The sequence below is a fragment of the Mytilus trossulus genome, chromosome 3 (genome assembly GCF_036588685.1).
Source record: "Mytilus trossulus isolate FHL-02 chromosome 3, PNRI_Mtr1.1.1.hap1, whole genome shotgun sequence".
Lineage (NCBI taxonomy): Eukaryota > Metazoa > Mollusca > Bivalvia > Mytilida > Mytilidae > Mytilus > Mytilus trossulus.
Window position 1 is genome coordinate 86,267,853 of NC_086375.1, and position 21,574 is coordinate 86,289,426.

The 21,574-nt window shown below is 32.1% G+C and overlaps 1 protein-coding gene across 5 annotated transcripts; it reads left to right on the forward strand.

The window, feature by feature from the left end:
* Positions 1-101: 101 nt before the first annotated feature.
* Positions 102-19,999, forward strand: LOC134712716 (protein O-mannosyl-transferase 1-like). Of its 5 annotated transcripts, none has more exons than XM_063574538.1 (19): positions 102-212; positions 1,740-1,891; positions 2,836-3,005; positions 3,954-4,057; positions 5,377-5,427; positions 5,861-6,007; positions 6,806-6,914; positions 7,246-7,311; positions 8,670-8,763; positions 9,269-9,424; positions 9,739-9,968; positions 10,358-10,450; positions 10,939-11,035; positions 13,085-13,177; positions 15,890-16,004; positions 16,405-16,619; positions 17,194-17,320; positions 18,141-18,318; positions 19,255-19,999. In XM_063574538.1, the coding sequence occupies exons 2-19, from the start codon at positions 1,757-1,759 to the stop codon at positions 19,430-19,432; spliced, it is 2,358 nt and encodes a 785-aa protein (XP_063430608.1). In that variant the 5' UTR covers positions 102-212; positions 1,740-1,756; the 3' UTR covers positions 19,433-19,999. The 5 variants fall into 5 exon arrangements, with proteins under 5 accessions (XP_063430608.1, XP_063430609.1, XP_063430611.1 ...); XM_063574539.1 differs by having other exon boundaries at positions 160-224; XM_063574541.1 differs by lacking the exon at positions 102-212 and adding an exon at positions 294-389.
* The last annotated feature ends 1,575 nt before the right edge of the window (positions 20,000-21,574 follow it).

Here is a 21,574-nt window from a genome sequence, read left to right on the forward strand (position 1 = left end):
GAACGTGATTTTTATTTTATTTTACTTAAAGAGCACTAGGTACAGACTTAATAAATAAACAGACAAATATCTGCGATTTTGTAAATAGATTAATGTATTATCCGGATAATTTGATATCCGTATCCAGATACCGTTTAAATTTAAGAAGTGTTTTACGTTTCCGGTTGTGTTTTTTGTTTTGTTTTGTTTTCCTTAAAATATATAAATAAAAGGTAAGTAAACAGGTAAATAGTTCATTGGATTTCACCAGTAATTTCGGATTCTTAAAGTCATTGCTCTGTGGCATGTCTTTGAACAATCTATCAGTCCTTCATTCCAGATCTAGAAACTCCACCCAAATAGGTGCCGATTTGACTTGTACCCAACAGCCAAAGGCAAAGCCTACTTCAGTACTTGTGCTATTTTTGAGTGGTGCTTTTTTGTATTCATTTTATCATTGGTTCAAGTTATTTCTAGTAGGGTTGCATGTGTCACAGTGTTTGTTTGTATCACATCAATACCCTTACCAACGATTTGTCCTCCACCATATTACGTACAAGGGGGACATATTCTTGCCTCTCCATGCCGCTAAAGTTATATTTGCTTAAGAGCAATAAAAACACATCTATTTCCATAGCACATTTATTTCAAAGAGCCAGATTACATCACATCATCATCATACAAAGGGACACAACTATCACGACTAAATACAAAACACATACGACCATACAATACAGATACATGTACATAACAATAGACTAGTCAAATGTGTACTGATTTTACGACTGTTATGGGGGACAGGGGCCTTCACCCCTTAGAAAGATGCAACATTTTCTCTTAGATTAAACATAATGTTATAAGAAATATCTCTTTGATAAACTGTTTGAAATGTCTCCCAACAAAGTAATGAGATGTCTGTTGTCTAATTGTAACAGGAGGGGATGACACCTCCCAGGACATGAAGTGGCTAGTACATTTTATGTACCTTCATCAAAAGATAATTATAAAAACATGTCAAATTCATTTCTGTTTATAATACACAAAGACTGCTGTATATATCACAAAGTGTTTTTTTTTTGTCTAGCCTTCCACTTTTGTCGAAAAAGCTAGACATAGCGATCCTACATTCTGTCAATGGCGACGTCCACAAATATTCACTCTGTGGTTAAAGTTTTTGAAATCTTAATAACTTTCTTAAACTATCCTAGATTTCTACCAAACTTGGACAGAAGTTTGTTTATGATTATAAGATGGTATCCTGATGTAAATTTTGTAAAAAAAAATATCCTGTTTTTCCGTATTTCACGTATAAATGGACTTAGCTTTTTCTGCCAGGAAACATGACAGTCACTCTGTGGTTCAAGTTTTTAAAATTTTATAACTTTCTTCAACTATTCTGGATTTTACCAAACTTGGACAGAAGCTTGTTTGTGATCATAAGATGGTATACAGAAATAAATTTTGTAAAAAAAATATCATTTTTTCCATATATTATTGATAAATGGACTGTTTAAACTATCCTGGATTTTTACCAAACTACAGCAGAAGCTTCTTACAATCAAAAGATAGTATATATAGAGAAAAACATTTAATTAATGTTTTTCCTCATTTTTGTTAAGCCTGCGATTAACAGCAAAAGTAGGCAAGACACAGCATTCCGCGGAACCCTTACAAATTTTTTTTCTTTAATACTTCATGATCATATAAAGATACAAGCATATAAATATGTAAACTTCCTAATTCATCTTCTTATGTTTAAGGATAAAGGATCATATAAATGATGGAAGAACAAACAACAGTAGAAGGTTCAATAGCAACCCAGCACAAACCGGAATCAGATGCCACATTAGACAGAACTTCATTAACAGAATCTACATTAGACAGATCTTTACCTACACCACAAAGATTAGAGGTACTCGATATTAAAAAATACTGTGAAATTATGGTCAATTGATTAGTGATACAATATATACAGAAGAAGATGTGGTATGATTGACAATGAGACAACTATCAACAAAAGATCAAAATGACACAAACATTAACAACTATAGGTCACCATAGTGACCATACGGCCTTCAACAATGAGTAAAGCCCATACCGCATAGTCAGCTATAAAAGGCCCCGAAAAGACAATGTAAAACAATTCAAACGAGAAAACTAACGGCCTTATTTATGTAAAAAAAGAAAATAAATAATCCAACACCATAAATGTACTAAACAAAGATACATGTACACTTTTATGTATATGCAGCTAAGATTCAATCATTAAATTATATACATTTGGGTGATTTGAATAGAAGTAAAACTCCAAGGTTGTAGTTAATTATATATAAGAGTAGTAAAAAAAAACTTTTCCTTTTTGGCTTTTTATAATTTCAATAATTTTGGAGTCAACAAATTTGGATAACTTAAGGGCTAGTTAATACATTAAACATTTTAGGCCAAAATTAAAAATATGTTTATTTTTCCTCATCCCCAATAAGCTCTAGGGTCAAAAAATTATTTTTCACCAAAAAAAAAAAAAGAAGTTATTTTTATTCCAGAAAATAATTGGTTTCCATTTATGAAAAGTGCTTGAAAGCAAAACGATTTGATAATCAAAATAAATACACTCAAATTGAGAACGAACAACTGATAAGTGGTCTAGACTCAACAAGTCGAACCATTCATGTGACCAGTAATATGACATCCAGTTAAAAAATAAACTGTCTTCCTGGTTTGCCGTGATATAGCCTTGTTGTTGCCAATGGGGCGTAAAGCACCATATAATCAATCCTGGTATGTTTACAAAGGGTAGACCCAGGGGAGGGGATACAAACATTCTTTTAAATGTGGCCTTGTTATTATTTTTTATAGGGTGATGGTTCACCAAGACCAAGTAGTTTAGATGAAGGAAGAAGAGAAGAATCATCACAAAGGTCACGACCTTTCTCCTTACAGTTTGAAGTTGATGTTGTCCAATTATTGTTGGTTATTTTATCAGTAGCCACTAGGCTATGGAGACTAGGATTTCCTAGAGCTGTAGTGTAGGTATCATTTCGTAATTGGTGTGTGAGAAATTAAAGATAATCTGTACAGTCTTAAACCCTCTAACCTTACACTGTATATCTATGTAGATATGTACTAACTTTTTCCTTTAAAAGGACTTTTTTTGTGTTGTGTGTGAAGGGATTTTTTAGAATGAATCATGAGAAGCATCTCATAGACTTACAAAGTGAGTTTGTTAGATATCTTGGTTAAAGTGTTATTATTACTAGCCTATAATAAACCAATATAACAGTTTTGATGAAGGGTTCTACAGCTGGAAATTGACCTTTGTTCTTGTAGCATATAATCAATAGGAAAAGACAAATGTAAAACAACTTAATCAAGAAAACTAAATGCCTGATTTATGTACCGGTACAAAACAATTAACCAAAAACATAGATGCAGCAAAAAATCAACTACTGAATTACAGGCTCCTGACTTTGAGACATGCACATACAGAATCTGAAGGGGTTAAATAATTATTTATGTTTGAGCTTGTAATTTCATTATAAACTGTAATAAACGAGTATTAAAGGAAGCCTAACACAAAATTGGACAATTTAAAATCTTAAGTCGGGGGAAAAAGTGTCAATTTAAGGCAAAAAGTGATGAACAACGAAAAAACAAACAACAGTCCACAACCACTACATATGATAGCTAAGTGTGAGCAACACAAACTACACCAGATCAAGAGGTTATTTTAAGTGTTCTGAAAGGATAATCAATCTTGACTCCACATGTTTTATCTTTTATTAGAATGATTTTCCAATGACATATTTCAAGTAGTCTATAATATATATATAAGATCATTGTGAAACAGTCACTTTTTGTTTTCTGTAAGTTGATAGAGATTTTAATTTTATGAACAATTACTTTACAACTTTCTTAATACACAGTTGAATTATGATACAGTAAAATATATTATCTGTTTAATTTTATTTTTTCAGATTTGATGAATTACACTTTGCAAAATATGCTTCATTATACCTCCAGAGAATTTTCTTCTTTGATTCACATCCTCCATTAGGGAAAATGCTCCTTGCTTTAGCAGGTTTGTATATATAGTGTTTGGCAGACAGATTTCTGTGGGAACATTATCATGATTAAATAACTTCTGTGTTAACTATAGACGTACTTACACTTGTATGCAAATTTGTCTGCCATTATGTAGAATCACACAAATTTCCGTAAACTTAGACATAACAATTCAAAAAAATTGACGTCACAATAGAAAAGTACAAAAACAAAGAATCTAGGAACAAACACATCGATCAGTTTAGCATTTGTAACAATGCTAACTAGTCTGTTAACCAAAAGATGTATAAAACAATATTTTTTTGTAGCTAATATAACAATCTAAATGTGTTGATTAAATGCAAGGTGTTTATAGATATATCCCCTGTACTTGAAGACCTGGGATTTAACTATGTTTAGAAATAATTTGTATTTAATAGATAATAGTTAAGGAGGCTCGCGGGTATAAAATTTTCAGAAAAAAAACCCCTATTATTTTACATTACAGATTCTATTAATTACCTTCAGTAGTTGTTACTTTATAATATGGTACAAAAATTATTCCAAAAAATCATTTCGTGTTGACCCCAGGTGACTTTTGAAATGTCGATATCATTGAAAAAGCTCTAAATTATCTCCCTTTGGTTCAAAAATGCCATTTTTTGGCATTAAAATTGAAATATCTTTTTTAACTCATCGGTGACCTATAGTTTTTATAGTTGTTTTCGAATAAGCTGTACATTAACTAAATAATTGTAAAATTTAAGCGATTTCTGTAATTTAGTTCTTTTTTTATTTCGATATTACCGCTTTTTCTCCTTTTAGTTCAACAGAATAAAAGGAAATTAACAAAAATGTATGCTTCTTTCGACGGCAGATTGTGAGCCTAAATGAACGGTGACCCCATTTTTTTTATTTCATTTTTCTATTAAGAATAAGATAAAGTTCATTTATAGAAAAATATAGAGAAATCTTATATTAAATAAAAAATTTCATTTAGACCCGCGAGCCCCCTTAAGTTTGCAAATAGAAAAGATTTTAAATTAGAGTTATTCCTTTAAAATGAACAGTTTTATTTTTGTAAGTTTTGAACCATTAATACTGTTCCTTAGTTGAATGCATAATGACTTAAAGTAAGTATATAATAATAAGGAGATGTTGTATGATTACCAATGAGACAACTCTTCACCAGAGTTCAAATAAATTTGATGTAAGGAACTATAGACAATCATGGTATTGTTGGAAGGGGACCAAGATGGAGGAATCCTTTCCTACCCTCCCACATTCATTTAAATAGAATAGTCTAAAGGTAAAGAAAATAAAACAGCAGTATAGAATATATTATATATTTTTTAGGTGGTTACAGTGGTTTTGAAGGTGACATAAACTTTGACAGAATTGGTGCAGGTAAGTGTTGTTATGTATACTGAAAACTGGATTGTCTTATCATCAATAATCTACAGTCGTGTTTATGTTCACAGTTTCCATTTAGAATGGCTGTTAAAAGTTTGCCAGTATTTATTCTGGCTTTGCAATCCTTAACAGTGCATCACAAAGAAATATCCTCTGACTTGTTCTATCAATAAGGAAAGGAAATCCATGATATACTTAAGACTGTTTCCCTGATTTGTTTCACACAAGTTTACCTGTAAAATGAATGTGTGCAAAAGCAATCAAAAGTTGTGCCCAAAGATATAAAATGTAAATCCCGAAATGTGTGTAAACATAAAAAACCCAACTTTTGAGTAAAAATTCTACAAACAGATAACTTTACAAATACTTTAATATGTTAAGTAATGAACATTTACTCAAGTTTATTTGAACCATTGATTTATTTCAGAGTTTTCACCACAGTTCCCTGTTTACCAGCTCAGATTACCACCAGCTGTGATGGGTAGTTTAGTGGTACCTTTAATATATCAGATCTGTGTGGAACTGAAAATGTCAAGGTGGTCTGCATTATTGGCAGGAATGTTTGTTTTATTAGGTAAGAATCATATATTTCTTTTTGACTAGGTTGCAGAAAATGTAAATCTTTAATATGTCATACTTTTTTTCTCTAAATTTATTGGGGTGTAAAAGTGTTGACCAAAGTACATTTTTTATGAAGCAAGGAGGAGCATCAATCTTAAAATGTGTGCACAGGCATTGCTTTAACAACACTATAAAATGACTATTCAAGAAGCATTCAATACTTAAAAATACATTTTTATACACTTGCTTTGAAGTTGGGGTATACTGTTTTACCTCTGTCTGTCTATCCGTCAGTCTCATGAAAATTTTTTATCGTTGCATTTTTCTGAGGAACACTACTAGGATTTCTGAAATTTGGTTTCAGGGTTTATATAAGTCAGCTACAAGTATACCGTGTGATGTGTTTTCAGATTCATCACTCAACAACTTTCTGTTTACCAAACACTTACATATTTTTACTCTGTTAAGATTATCCAGTGGGGGTATCATCAGTGAGCAGCAGCTCACAGCTTCACTTGTTTTGCTAGGATCATGAACACAATTTCTATCAAGTTTTTCTTTTATTTATCTGTATACTTTATTGAGGAAGCTCATATCATCATGAATGAAACATTCCATTTTGAAATAAAGGTTAGTTTCAAAATGATTCAGGATTGCTGTTAGCTAATCAAAATAACAAATAATGTGTTAAAATGGAACATACATGTAATGTTATTATTATCAATTGGTTGGAAGCAGCTAATATGATAATTAGTTTGCTAGTTATTTTTTTTGTGTGCTTGTTTATATAGATATTCTGTTCTATTTCCAGACAATGCATTATTAGTTCAGTCCAGATTTATGTTGATGGAAGGAATGTTGTTATTTTTCATGTGTCTCACAATTTACAGTTTTCTCAAGTTCAGGAGTTTAAAACACAGGTACGGTTGTAAGATCAATGTCATTAGGTCAAATCAAACAATTGTTTAAATTAACTGTGTGCTATTTCCTTCGATAAGTAGTGTAAAGTAAAGTTTATAGATATACAGTTTTATTTTAAATTTCCCACTTCTTTGTCATTTTCACTTTTTTAAAATAAAATCTTGTTGAAGTAGAATGCAGGCAATAGGATGGCTTTTCTTCCTTAGACTGTACATTTGTGCTTTTTAACCGCTCTGTATATTATCACAAATTATCTGCTTGTAGATATCATGCTTTATATTATATAGTTAATAAAGGTATTATGAACTTTTTATACCTCAAATTTTTCAGAGAATTTTCAGTGCCTTGGTTTTTCTGGTTGTTTTCAACAGGGATTTCATTTACCTGCACACTAAGGTAAGTTCTGCACAAGTATATTTTAAAGCTTATTAAAGTTCAGTGCAACAAACCAGTAAATTTCTATGAGATTCATACACCATTGAATACCAGAATTCCTGCTACAAAAGTTGGTTCTGTCCATAAGTTATACACACTAAAATGATGGCAGGATTTATGTGGATATGACAAATGAAATATTTATCCATGGTTTATGTGAAAGACGTCTGGTAAACACTAAAAGGTATGTGGAAGTTTTAACCTTTTTCCTGACAAAAAAGAAAAAAATAATGTGAAGGCTAGGATTATACAGTGAAATAACAATAAAGGGTAGGATAGAAGTGTTTTTTAGTGTGGAAAATTTTAGGCTCCACTAAGTGACAAAAAAATCATCTCTAGAACTCAAATGCTCCGAGGACACTTCCTATATACAAGGCGATAGGACATGCTGCGAGTACACTTCCTATATACAAGGTGATAGGACATGCTGCAAGTACACTTCCTATATACAAGGTGATAGGACATGCTGCGAGTACACTTCCTATATACAAGGTGATAGGACATGCTGCGAGGACACTTCCTATATACAAGGTGATAGGACATGCTGCGAGGACACTTCCTATATACAAGGTGATAGGACATGCTGCGAGGACACTTCCTATATACAAGGTGATAGGACATGCTGCGAGGACACTTCCTATATACAAGGTGATAGGACATGCTGCGAGTACACTTCCTATATACAAGGTGATAGGACATGCTGTGAGTACACTTCCTATATACAAGGTGATAGGACATGCTGCGAGTACACTTCCTATATACAAGGTGATAGGACATGCTGCGAGTACACTTCCTATATACAAGGTGATAGGACATGCTGCGAGTACACTTCCTATATACAAGGTGATAGGACATGCTGCGAGTACACTTCCTATATACAAGGTGATAGGACATGCTGCGAGTACACTTCCTATATACAAGGTGATAGGACATGCTGCTGGAGGAATAGGTCACAAGTTCGAAAATGTATGAATAGGTCAGAAAAACTATCAGAAATATATGATAAGGTCAATTAGATTTTCATAACTTGGTCATCATTCTTGGTGTTCCTGGTTGTGTTTTTATTAAACTATTTTCTCTCTTTTGGAATTTAAGTACATGCATTCCACTTTTGCATAACACACCACATGAAACCCAAACAATATTGGAAAAGATAACATATCTACCTATGGAATAAATGAAAAGGTATACATTTAAAAAATCTAAATTATATGAAAAGGGTGGGGTAACAGAACCCCAGCAGCACCCCCCTATCAATGTTCAGCAGCAGCTTTAATTTGGTTTGTTTTTTTATTAACTAATTGTTGGGTTTTTTTCAGTGTGAAGTATGTAGGAGTTTTCACAGCGATTGTAATACTATTATTGTGTGCCAAAGATTTCTGGTTTATGTTGGCAGATAATTATAGATCTGATGTAAGTGTAATCTTGAGATCAGGAAGTACCTGTTCCTGATTTCAAAAGGTTTTAAATTAGTCAGTGGTTTTCCTACACAAATATGTATGGATGCAGTTCAATTACAAATCTAAGGATAGTTTGGAAATAGTGTAATGTAAATTTACTTCAGAGTTTTACCAGTTTCTTTATAATATAAAATTGAATATGATTTTAAGTTTAGAATATTTCACCACCATGAATACATACTAAGTGAAGGAATACCAATTCAAATATAATAAATCTTACACTGTAAAAAAATAAACATCAGCTTTAATGTAGACATATTTGCACAGTTTGAAAAAGTAATTTTTGCTTAGACACATGTTTTCTGTTAAGAACAAAAAAGTAGTGCTATTCAACCAATTGATCAGCAGAGTTTCTGTGAGGTTTTCTAAGGATGAACTTAAACAACTTTTACTTCATAACATGGATACTATGGATATGCTGTTGTTCACATTAAGAATGTTGATGTGTTATATTTCAGTTTAATTTGATAAAGCACCTTATTGCTAGACTGACCTTCCTGATTGGAGTTCCTGTGACTTTCTATATTTTCATGTTTTATATTCATTTGAGTATATTGATCAAAGCTGGACCTCACGACAATATAATGACCAGTGCCTTTCAAGCTAGTTTAGAGGTATGTTTTATGGGCTTTAGATTCACTAATCATAATGGTCAAAATATGTCATTTTCTGAAATACCAGAAATTTTTCTAATTGATAAAATTTTGCTTTAAAAAGCTCAGAAACCTTTAGATGAACAATTTCCATTCCATTTGTGGCTAACCCTGAAATACTATAAATTCTTGTAATGTTTTTGATTCAGCCCTGCTGGATCTATGTGATAACTTTGGCTTTTGGGGCAGTGAAAAATTATAAGTTGATGGTCAATGCATGTTCCTTTCCTGTTATATACAGGTTTTAATAGTATCTATATTTGTTCTATTGTCAGGGTGGATTAGCAGCTTTAACAAAAGGCCAGCCATTACATGTATCGTTTGGCTCTCAGATCACATTACGTCCCACCTACCATACAGGAGGCAAGCCATGTTGGTTACATTCCCATGCCCATGTTTATCCATTACGTTACTCAGATGGACGGGGTAGTAGTCACCAACAACAGGTCACATGTTATGTATTTAAAGACATCAATAACTGGTGGATAGTTAAACACCCTGATAGGTAAGCTAGAGATTTTTTCTAACTTCTTTATTTAAACTAGATATTCAAAAGATCAATGTCATTTGTACTTCCTACCTTTCAGGTAAATCTTTTTAAACAATACTTGCTAAAATTGTGACTTGGATGAAGAGTTGTCTCATTGGCACTCATACCATATCTTCTAACATCTAATCAGACACCTCTAAGCAGTTGTTCATGGCTATTTTATATAGCATTATATAAATCATTTCTTTATCATGTCATGTCTGTTTAAAATGAACTCTGAAAACCTCCAGTTGAAATCTAATAGACAATCATGAAATTTTGGTAACATTTTTTTTAATACGTTTTGTTAAATTTTAAATGGTATAGTCATTTAGTCAGTTCACAGAGAAAATATTGTATTTCAGTGATTCCATGGTAGTGGATGACCCCCCAAAGCCTATAGAACATGGGGACGTGATACAATTGGTTCATGGTATAACTAGCAGAGCTCTCAATAGGTCAGTTACAAAACTTTATGTACGCTATTTAATATTGTAATTTGTTAAAATAAAATATGAGATATTATTGCCAACATATACTGAGAAACCTCTTTTTATTAAAGGAACAAGATAACTCTTCATGTTACCTATAAACATTGCTAACTATTTTATTTGTTTTGATTTCTATTAACTTGAAAGATTTAATAGATAAAAAGAAATGCAATCAGCTGGATAAGATCTACAAATATGTCAACATGACTGAAATTGACATTTTACTCTTAAGAGGGTTTATGACCAATCGACTGTGCATAATTTCACACATGAATTAGCATGCTCACAAAAAAGTTTGTGTCGTAAAAATAGATGTGGCAACCTTTATAACCCATAAAAACCAAAAAGTAACTTTTTAAATAGATATCAGTGGTATTTTGTTAGCCTTGCTTTGGCAGCTCTGTAACTGGCCCAAGATTTACATTGTAATATAGATTACATGTTTCTATTTTTAGCCATGATGTGGCAGCACCTATTACACCACAGAACCAGGAAGTAACTTGCTACATAGATTATAATGTTACTATGCCAGCACAGAATTTATGGAGAGTGGTAAGTTCATATTTTGAATATATCAAAATTTGTCAGAATCTCTCAATTTGGCATTGCTTCTTTTTTTTCCGCAAATAACTTTGTTGATTCATATAGGGAATTGGATATGTTATTCAAATGTAAATATGTTGAAATTGGAAAATATTAGTATTCTGAAATTTCATACTGAAAACAAACATTTTATGGTAATATTTGTGACATTATATTGCATGGACTCTTATTTTGTTGGGGACACCAGTTTTTGTGGATATTAAATACTGTTAAAAAGGATCACTGGGTGCTGGCGAAAACTAAGGTTACACCCAATTTACAGTAAAAAGTTAGGTGTCCTTTTGCCTTTTGTATTAAAGTCTATTGTAAAGCAAATTTTAAAATGACTGATGCTAGTCACAAGAAAAAAACAGATTTGTACAATTTACCTCAATTGTCCAAGGCCGTAACTAGGCATCTTATTTTAGTGAGGCAAAATAATTGAGCCGAGTGAAGCGAGGCAAATTTTTTTTTTGAGGATATGAAATGAATGGTGCAAAATTCTGCATTCTAGGCATTTTTAGAGAGTTTGATAATGTTTTGAATTTGGACACTTTTTATATGAATTTTTCATATTTTTAAGACTTTTACTAACACCAAATTTTTAAAAACTTTATTTAAATTTATATGTAAGATTATCATCCAAATATCACTGATTTGAGTCTGCTGCCAGAACATAGAACAAACATCGATTCAATAGAGTTTGCCAAATTTTTTTATTGCCGGTTCAGTCAAATCGTTTCAGAATCATAATTTGGTCTGCTGATATCCTTATCGCGATGAACATGGAGCATGGCAAGACCGCACAATCTCTCGCCACTGACGCATGCTCTTTTCCAAGTTTTCAGTTGTTTTAGGGCAGTCTGTGTTTCTAAAGATATCATATTATCATCAACAGAATGATCAATGTCTTCTTCTAATTCCTTCTCCATCAGCAATTTAGTAGCAGCATCGGTAGTAACAGTTTTTTTTTGCAAAAGGGAATTAAGCTTTCCTGTATGCACCATCATACAGTTGCATTTACACAATATTAAACTCGCTTTTAGGCTGACAAAAAGTAGACAAACTAGGGATATAATGAGATAAGATACAGGTATATGATTCTATCTATAGAGTAAGTATATCTGATATGGGTACAGGGGAAATTGGAATGGAGTTTTTGACATTTACATGTAGGTCAGTAATTTCCAATTATTTCTGAAAAAAGTTGATGGTATTTTAGTTCCAGAATCTATAAATTATGGGGTTAGGGTTGGGGGTGTCCTATTCCGAAACCCGGAATATAAAGAAATGAAATTCTGTAGTCCCGAATAAGTAAAGACAAAATCCTGTGTTAAAGGTTCTACCATTACTCAATAATATCAAATTGGAATATAGGATATTCTTTCAATTTTTAAGGTTAAAGAAACATGGATAAATGCATTTTTCATATTATTTATATTTTATTTCTCTGTAAAGAAAAGGATTAAAGTTCGTGAAATGAATACGCAGACAGGACTGCCCCCTTGTGATGCCCATGCAGTACTTCATTTGTCAAAAGTTGGTGAAACGGAGAAATGAAAATGCAGACACTGCCCCCTTCCGAAGACCAGTACTTGATTTGTCAGTCTACTTATCATTTTTAGATTGTACGAATGAAGTTATATGAAATACTCACTCTGTTCACAAAAAAAATAGTTTACTAGAATTATTCCTTCATTACCTTCAGTATCGCTTTTCCTTTTTCTGCAAGAGCCTGTTTTAACTAGAGATTCATAATGATTATCGTTACTAGGTTAATGTAATCAAGAAACATCACCCGTTGAGATGCTGAGTTATATCCAGGAAAAATAGTTTAAAAGGAAATCAAAGTTGAGTCAGACCAACAAATGGCTAAGGCCTATTATATTTATATATATGTATAAAAAAAAATCAGTGTCGAAATTTTAGTGAGGCAATTGCCTCACTTGCCCGAAGGGTAGTTAGGGCCTTGATTGTCAGAATAATTAGTTAGATAATGTTTACAATTATTATTTTCAGGAAGTAATAAACCGTGATACTGATGGCAATAAATGGCAGACCATTAAAAGTCATATTAGACTGGTCCATGTTAACACTTCACAGGCATTAAAGGTAAAGTTAGTCATGCATAAAATGTAAGTCATATGTGTAGTGTGCATATAAATATCACAGGTAAAGTAAGTCATGCATAAAATTTAGGTCATGTCAGAAAAGTCCATAGAAACACTTCACATGCACTAAAAGTAAAGTTAGTCTTGCAGAAAATGTAGGTCAAGTCAGAAAAGTAAATATGAACACTTCACAGGCACTAAAAGTAAAGTTATTCTTGCAGAAAATGTAGGTCATGTCAGAAAAGAACATAGAAACACTTCACAGGCACTAAAAGTAAAGTTATTCTTGCAGAAAATGTAGGTCATGTCAGAAAAGTACATAGAAACACTTCAAAGGCACTAAAAGTAAAGTTAGTCTTGCAGAAAATGTAGGTCATGTCAGAAAAGTACATAGAAACACTTCACAGGCACTTAAAGTAAAGTTGGTCTTGCAGAAAATGTAGGTCATGTCAGAAAAGTACATAGAAACACTTCACAGGCACTTAAAGTAAAGTTAGTCTTGCAGAAAATGTAGGTCATGTCAGAAAAGTACATAGAAACACTTCACAGGCACTAAAAGCAAAGTTAGTCTTGCTGAAAATGTAGGTCATGTCAGAAAAGTACATAGAAACACTTCACAGGCACTAAAAGCAAAGTTAGTCTTGCAGAAAATGTAGGTCATGTCAGAAAAGTACATAGAAACACTTCACAGGCACTAAAAGTAAAGTTAGTCTTGCAGAAAATGTAGGTCATGTCAGAAAAGTACATAGAAACACTTCACAGGCACTAAAAGCAAAGTTAGTCTTGTTGAAAATGTAGGTCATGTCAGAAAAGTACATAGAAACACTTCACAGGCACTAAAAGTAAAGTTAGTATTGCAGAAAATGTAGGTCATGTCAGAAAAGTACATAGAAACACTTCACAGGCACTAAAAGCAAAGTTAGTCTTGCAGAAAATGTAGGTCATGTCAGAAAAGTACATAGAAACACTTCACAGGCACTAAAAGTAAAGTTCGTCTTGCAGAAAATGTAGGTCAAGTCAGAAAAGTAAATATGAACACTTCACAGGCACTAAAAGTAAAGTTATTCTTGCAGAAAATGTAGGTCATGTCAGAAAAGTACATAGAAACACTTCACAGGCACTAAAAGTAAAGTTAGTCTTGCAGAAAATGTAGGTCATGTCAGAAAAGTACATAGAAACACTTCACAGGCACTAAAAGCAAAGTTAGTCTTGCTGAAAATGTAGGTCATGTCAGAAAAGTACATAGAAACACTTCACAGGCACTAAAAGCAAAGTTAGTCTTGCAGAAAATGTAGGTCATGTCAGAAAAGTACATAGAAACACTTCACAGGCACTAAAAGTAAAGTTAGTCTTGCAGAAAATGTAGGTCATGTCAGAAAAGTACATAGAAACACTTCACAGGCACTAAAAGCAAAGTTAGTCTTGTTGAAAATGTAGGTCATGTCAGAAAAGTACATAGAAACACTTCACAGGCACTAAAAGTAAAGTTAGTATTGCAGAAAATGTAGGTCATGTCAGAAAAGTACATAGAAACACTTCACAGGCACTAAAAGCAAAGTTAGTCTTGCAGAAAATGTAGGTCATGTCAGAAAAGTACATAGAAACACTTCACAGGCACTAAAAGTAAAGTTCGTCTTGCAGAAAATGTAGGTCAAGTCAGAAAAGTAAATATGAACACTTCACAGGCACTAAAAGTAAAGTTATTCTTGCAGAAAATGTAGGTCATGTCAGAAAAGAACATAGAAACACTTCACAGGCACTTAAAGTAAAGTTAGTCTTGCAGAAAATGTAGGTCATGTCAGAAAAGAACATAGAAACACTTCACAGGCACTTAAAGTAAAGTTGGTCTTGCAGAAAATGTAGGTCATGTCAGAAAAGTACATAGAAACACTTCACAGGCACTTAAAGTAAAGTTAGTCTTGCAGAAAAGAACATAGAAACACTTCACAGGCACTAAAAGCAAAGTTAGTCTTGCTGAAAATGTAGGTCATGTCAGAAAAGTACATAGAAACACTTCACAGGCACTAAAAGCAAAGTTAGTTAGTCTTGCAGAAAATGTAGGTCATGTCAGAAAAGTACATAGAAACACTTCACAGGCACTAAAAGCAAAGTTAGTCTTGTTGAAAATGTAGGTCATGTCAGAAAAGTACATAGAAACACTTCACAGGCACTAAAAGTAAAGTTAGTCTTGCAGAAAATGTAGGTCATGTCAGAAAAGTACATAGAAACACTTCACAGGTACTAAAAGCAAAGTTAGTCTTGCAGAAAATGTAGGTCATGTCAGAAAAGTACATAGAAACACTTCACAGGCACTAAAAGCAAAGTTAGTCTTGCAGAAAATGTAGGTCATGTCAGAAAAGTACATAGAAACACTTCACAGGTACTAAAAGCAAAGTTAGTCTTGCAGAAAATGTAGGTCATGTCAGAAAAGTACATAGAAACACTTCACAGGCACTAAAAGTAAAGTTAATCTTGCAGAAAATCTAGGTCATGTCAGAAAAGTACATAGAAACACTTCACAGGCACTAAAAGTAAAGTTAGTCTTGCAGAAAATCTAGGTCATGTCAGAAAAGTGCATACCATGTTTCTTATGATTTGCTTTATTCACATATTGTCCTTTGGATCCCTATCCTTAAGTCTGTTTATAATTAGGTTTTACAAATTATCTAAATTGAAAATATTTGGTTGAATAAATATAAATTCTGTTCTTTAGAGTACTGGTAAGCAACTACCTGAATGGGGATTTCATCAGCTGGAAATATCAACAGATAGAATCATCAACCAGGAAGCTACAGTGTGGAATGTGGAAGAACATAGATTTACAAAAAGTAAGATGATTTTTTAGAATATTTTTTTAAATTATCATAATCTGAAATCTGTTACTGACGATTCATTATCACCCTAGCGGGCCCTTAATTTGTAATAAAATGTATCTTATCTTATTCTTGGGAGCCAGTGAACCACGAAATTAAATGTTCAACAAATAAAAAAAATTCTATAGGCTTGTATGCAGACTTACGTAAAACCACAAAATCAAATATCCACGAATATGCAAGTTTTCTATATTTAACAAAAATTGGTACTAACAAAAAAAATGAATCCACATTAAATTAGACAGCTTGGTCTGCCATAATTTCTTCTGTGTTTGTTTGTTCTCTCTTGATCTTATAAATATGTGAGTCTCTTACTGCTTTGTCTACATTAAAAATGTGTTCCTTTATTTATTAGGTGTTGAGAAGGACCAACAGGCTCGAGAGATAGCACAAAGTGAAATGATTCCTCTAGAACCCACACATCTATCATTCTGGACCAAGTTTACAGAACTTCAGCTGAAGATGTTGATGGGAAAAGCTGAGGAAATGGAACATAAATACAGCACTGAACCAATAGAATGGCCATTTATGGATAAAAATGTAGCTTATTGGATGAGCCCTAATAGTAATGTAAGTCTATAGTAGTTTACCAATAGAATAAAATTGAGAATGGAAATGGGGAATGTGTCAAAGAGACAACAACGCGACCATAGAGCAGACAACAGCTGATGTCCTTTAGTTGGCCCCGTAACAAATATGTATACTAGTTCAGTGATAATGGACATCATAATAAACTCCAAATTATACACAAGAAACCAAAAATAAAAATAATACAAGACTAATAAAGGCCAGAGGCTCTTGACTAGGGACAGACGCAAGAATGCGGCGGGGTTAAACATGTATTATGAGATCTCAACCCTATGACTCTAGCCAATGTAGAATTGTTGTTTATGGATAAAAATGTGACTTATTGGATGAGCCTTAATAATATTAATGCAAGTCTTTAGTATTGGTAAATTGCTAGAATGGATGTTTATGTAGCTTTTTGGCTGATCCCTAAATTAATAACGCATAACCTCTTTTAAATCTATTTTGGATTTTCATACACAAACTATTTAACTTATATTTTTTTTTAAATTTGTTTGAAAATAAACACAATTTCTACTTTAGACAATTATCATTGGTGTTTGTCATATATTTACAGGCACAGATTCATTTACTTGGTAACCCAGTTATCTGGTACCTAGGGACACTTTCTGTTTTTGGTTACTCAGCATTGTTAGTATTTTATTTACTGAGAAGACGAAGAGGCTGGTTTGATCTCACAACAGGTACGTATACATATTGTACATATTGAATATCTGGATCTGTTGAGAGAAGCATTTAATCCACTATTTTCTACATTTGAAAATGCCTGTACCAAGTCAGGAATATGAGAGTTCTTGTCCATTCGTTTTTGATGCATTTTGTTATTTGATTTTGCCATGTGATTATGGACTTTCCGAAATTGAGTTTCCTCTAAGTTCATTATTTTTGTGATTTTACTTTTTCCTTTTTAGCTAAAACTATGCCACTAAGTAACAATAGGTATCATTATTTTGTATTATCTAATTTGATTTGTTCAGCAAGAGTCACATTATTAGCTGTGCTTTTTTAGGTAGACTGAAAACAACAGGTAGAAAAGTGATATTACATACTTATTTTTAATGAAATACATGTATCTAGAAGAAAAAAAATAGAAAAAAAAGAAATTGAACAACCTGACACAATCATAACAACCAATTCAAAGAATTTGATCTATATTTTATTTGTACTGACAATAGTCGATATGCTTCTTTCAGGTCAAGAAATTATCCTCGTATCAACCACATAAATAGGCTTTAATTTTATAGTATTGTTCTGTTACTATTGGTTAATAACATTAACGGTACCAATTTTTCTGCACCAGATGCACATTTCGACAATACATGTCTCTTGACTGTTAATCTATGTTATATTATGTAGTATGCAGACAACAAAGCCATACAAATAAACAAGAACAATAATGTATATTCATTAATTGAATAATTTTGACAAGAAAACTTTACATTTTACAAGTTAAGATTTTGATAAATAGAAATAAATACTTTGATTTATGAAAATTCATTTCAGGTGAATGGAATCATTTTGTATTCATAGCAGAACTTCTGATTGGTGGATATTTCCTGCATTATCTACCTTTCTTTCTTACTGACAGTACATTGTTTTTACATAGTTATCTCCCATGTGTGATCTTTAAAATCTTAGCAGCAACAGCATTAATAGATCATTTATATGTTGTTTCACATAGGTGAGTTTATATAGTTATATAGTTATCTCCCCTTAGTGATCTTTATGATCTTAGGAGTAACAGCATTGATGGATCATTTTATTTTGTTTTACATAGGTGAATTTACAAACTTATCTCACCTTAGTGATCTTTATGATCTTAGCAGCAACAGCATTAAACCATCATTTATATGTTGTTTCACATAGGTGAGTTTACAAAGATATCTCCCCTTATTGATCTTTTAGATCTTAGCAGCAACATAACTAATATATTTTTTGTTTCGTATAAGTGTGTTTATATATATTTATGTGTAAGCAGCAACACCATTGGTATTTAAGACTACCATTTAGTCCTCATGGAATTACATCACAAAATATTTTACATCCATCAAAACTATACAAACCTGTTTTAGTTATTTATCAAGTCAATATTAATTTTTAAGTTAGTGTTGCATATTTTAACTATTAATGGAAATATAACAATTTACTGTATTTTGTACATTAATTTTCTGACATGTAAAGTATACTAAACAGTTAACATAGTAATAATCATATGAAGGACATACATGTTTATATGGGCTCTGTAATAAATGAATACAAGTAGTTCAATGACTGTAATGTTAGCCTGTCAATACTGAGGTTGTGAGTCAAACCCTGTGTGCTCAAATCCAATCTTGATTGACAAGAATTGTCAGTTTTCCTTCCATAGTGTGGTTCTCTGTGGGCACTCCAGATTCATCCACCAATAAAATCTGACTGACAAAAAATAACCAATAATAATGAAAGTAGCTTTTAACACCAATAATTAATCAATCTTATGATTAAATTGAAATATGTTTCAAACAGAAAAGAAATAAATAATGATATAACTAAATAAACAATATGAGAATTATGCTTATTCAATTCTAGTCATGGTGGATGTATTCATATATCTATACATTATTTACTTTTTTTTCAGGTTTCCTGTTCTGCCATCAACAGTTAAATATGTGACAGTTGGAATTATTTTATGTACTATTTATAGTTTTTATAAATTATCAGTTTTCACTTATGGAGGTACTGATTTAACTCCTCAGCAGATTACAGACTTAATGTGGAGGGAATCGTGGGACTTCTTAATTCATGTGCGTGTTTAAAGACATAATAAGGAGAGAATCGTGGGACTTTTTAATTCATGTCTGTGGTTATTATGCAGGGAATCATGGGACTTTTTAATTCATGTCCATGTTCAATATGGACACCATTGTCAAGAATCGTGGGATTTCTTCATTCATGTTTATGTTTAATATTTTTTGGTTAATTGTGGTGTTCTGGTTATTTAATTTTTTTCTCAGGCAATATTAACAATCATGTAAGTTTTATCGGAAAATAACATAATTCTGTAATGACTTCTAAACAATATGTTGTTTTGGGTTTCATGGTCTTTTTCAGAAATTAAATTTATACTATCCTATAGTTAATGTCAAACAGACATTGCTAAACTAATGTCACGACTTGTCAAAATGATGACTTAACCAATCAAAAACAGCAATCCCATTGTGCAACATAATTTCATAATTAATTAAATTATGTATAGAAAATTGGCCAGCGTGTTGTATATGATATTTATATTTCACTTATTCATGTATATATTCATTATAGGAACAAACATACAACCTGATAGATTATGGTCAGTGGCGCATCTATACATTTTCATAAGGGGGGGGGGGGGGGGGGGGGGGGGGGGGGGGGGGGGGGGCTTACTGACTTTATTACTCACAATATTGCCAACAAATGTTCTTTCACACCATTTAATGTAAATTAGCAATCTCTACCCCAAATTTGCCACAAGCACTTTTATTTTACCAAAACTCTAATATATAGACCAAAGTTGTACAAATTAAGACTTTTTCTATATGATTTATTCACTTTTTTTTAATAGTTTTATTTGTTATGTATAGTATGTATTTTATTTACTACTTGTTTTACTAAAATTAATAATTTAATTTCATCGTATGATGGTTGTGAAGGTGGAGTTGTTGTTTATTGTAAACATTAAATTAATCCACATTTGTAATGTGATTTTGTAGATCTATATATATATAACATTTAAATATAGATTTATACTACCAGTATATCTAAATGTTTTGGTTGCTTAAAGTCATATGAAATTTCAAATTAAAAAAAAGATATGCTTATGTTTTTTATAACTGAATCAGTCTATGGAAGGTGCGATACGATAAAAACTTTTCTTATATCAATGAGCGATATTGTCTTATATCAACGAGTTGCATTGTGGGAAATTTCAGACGAATGTTTACATTTTTATGAAGGAACGAAGATTTCTAGGTATAAAGTAATGATTCTTTTCTTAAAAACAGGCTGACATTTAACAAGACATACGTCTGCTGTATAATTTCCATGAATTATTTTAAGTTATACAAAGCAAGGTGTATTTAAACGAGAAAATTGAATTGTTGAATAAATGAGACATAAATGCACGATTTATCATTTGTAGATGTACAAATTCAATTAATGTCATGTAGCAAATTATGTGGAATGCAATTGAGATGAATTCAATTATTGGATAAGCCAAAATCGCCTATAAGTCAAAGATACTGCTATATTTTAAAATATCAATGCGATGTTTGTCTTTTATCATAGCGATATTTTTTTAATATCAAAAATTAATGAATGCGATACTTTTCTAATATAACTGCTATAGTTTTCTAATATAAAATTAATACGATGAAACGTCACAATGCATGTCAAAAGAACCGCAAACATAATTCACAAACTTAGTTCATGACCGGCTTCATGTTTGAGGATCAATATCACTAAAATTTCGTATCTGTAACAAAATTAACGCTTTGTTTTCAATCACATGGTTTGACCGACTAATTCTGTTTGAAGTGAAGATGCAATGGTGGAATTTAAATGCGGTTGTAAATAGACTACCAACCTATTAGATTCTAATATAGGTCCAGTGGCCGATCATTGCATTTGAATTGGGACATATTGTTGGAACCCACCCCCTTGTCCTAGGTTTGCCAATGGAACCCCTTTTGAAAACGGCGAGATCTGCCCTTGAGGTCACACTGCTATAGGCTATCCACACGGGTAATATCGAAACAGACAAAAACTAGATATGTCAAAGCAACACGAATTGTGCCGTCTTAAAATGTTGAAAAATCTGCAATTTCAATAACAAATGTGGACACAAACATGATGGTAGTCTCACATGTCAAAAATCAGCTCAAAATCTAGAGGCGTATAGAAAAAGAGTCAGTATAACTGTT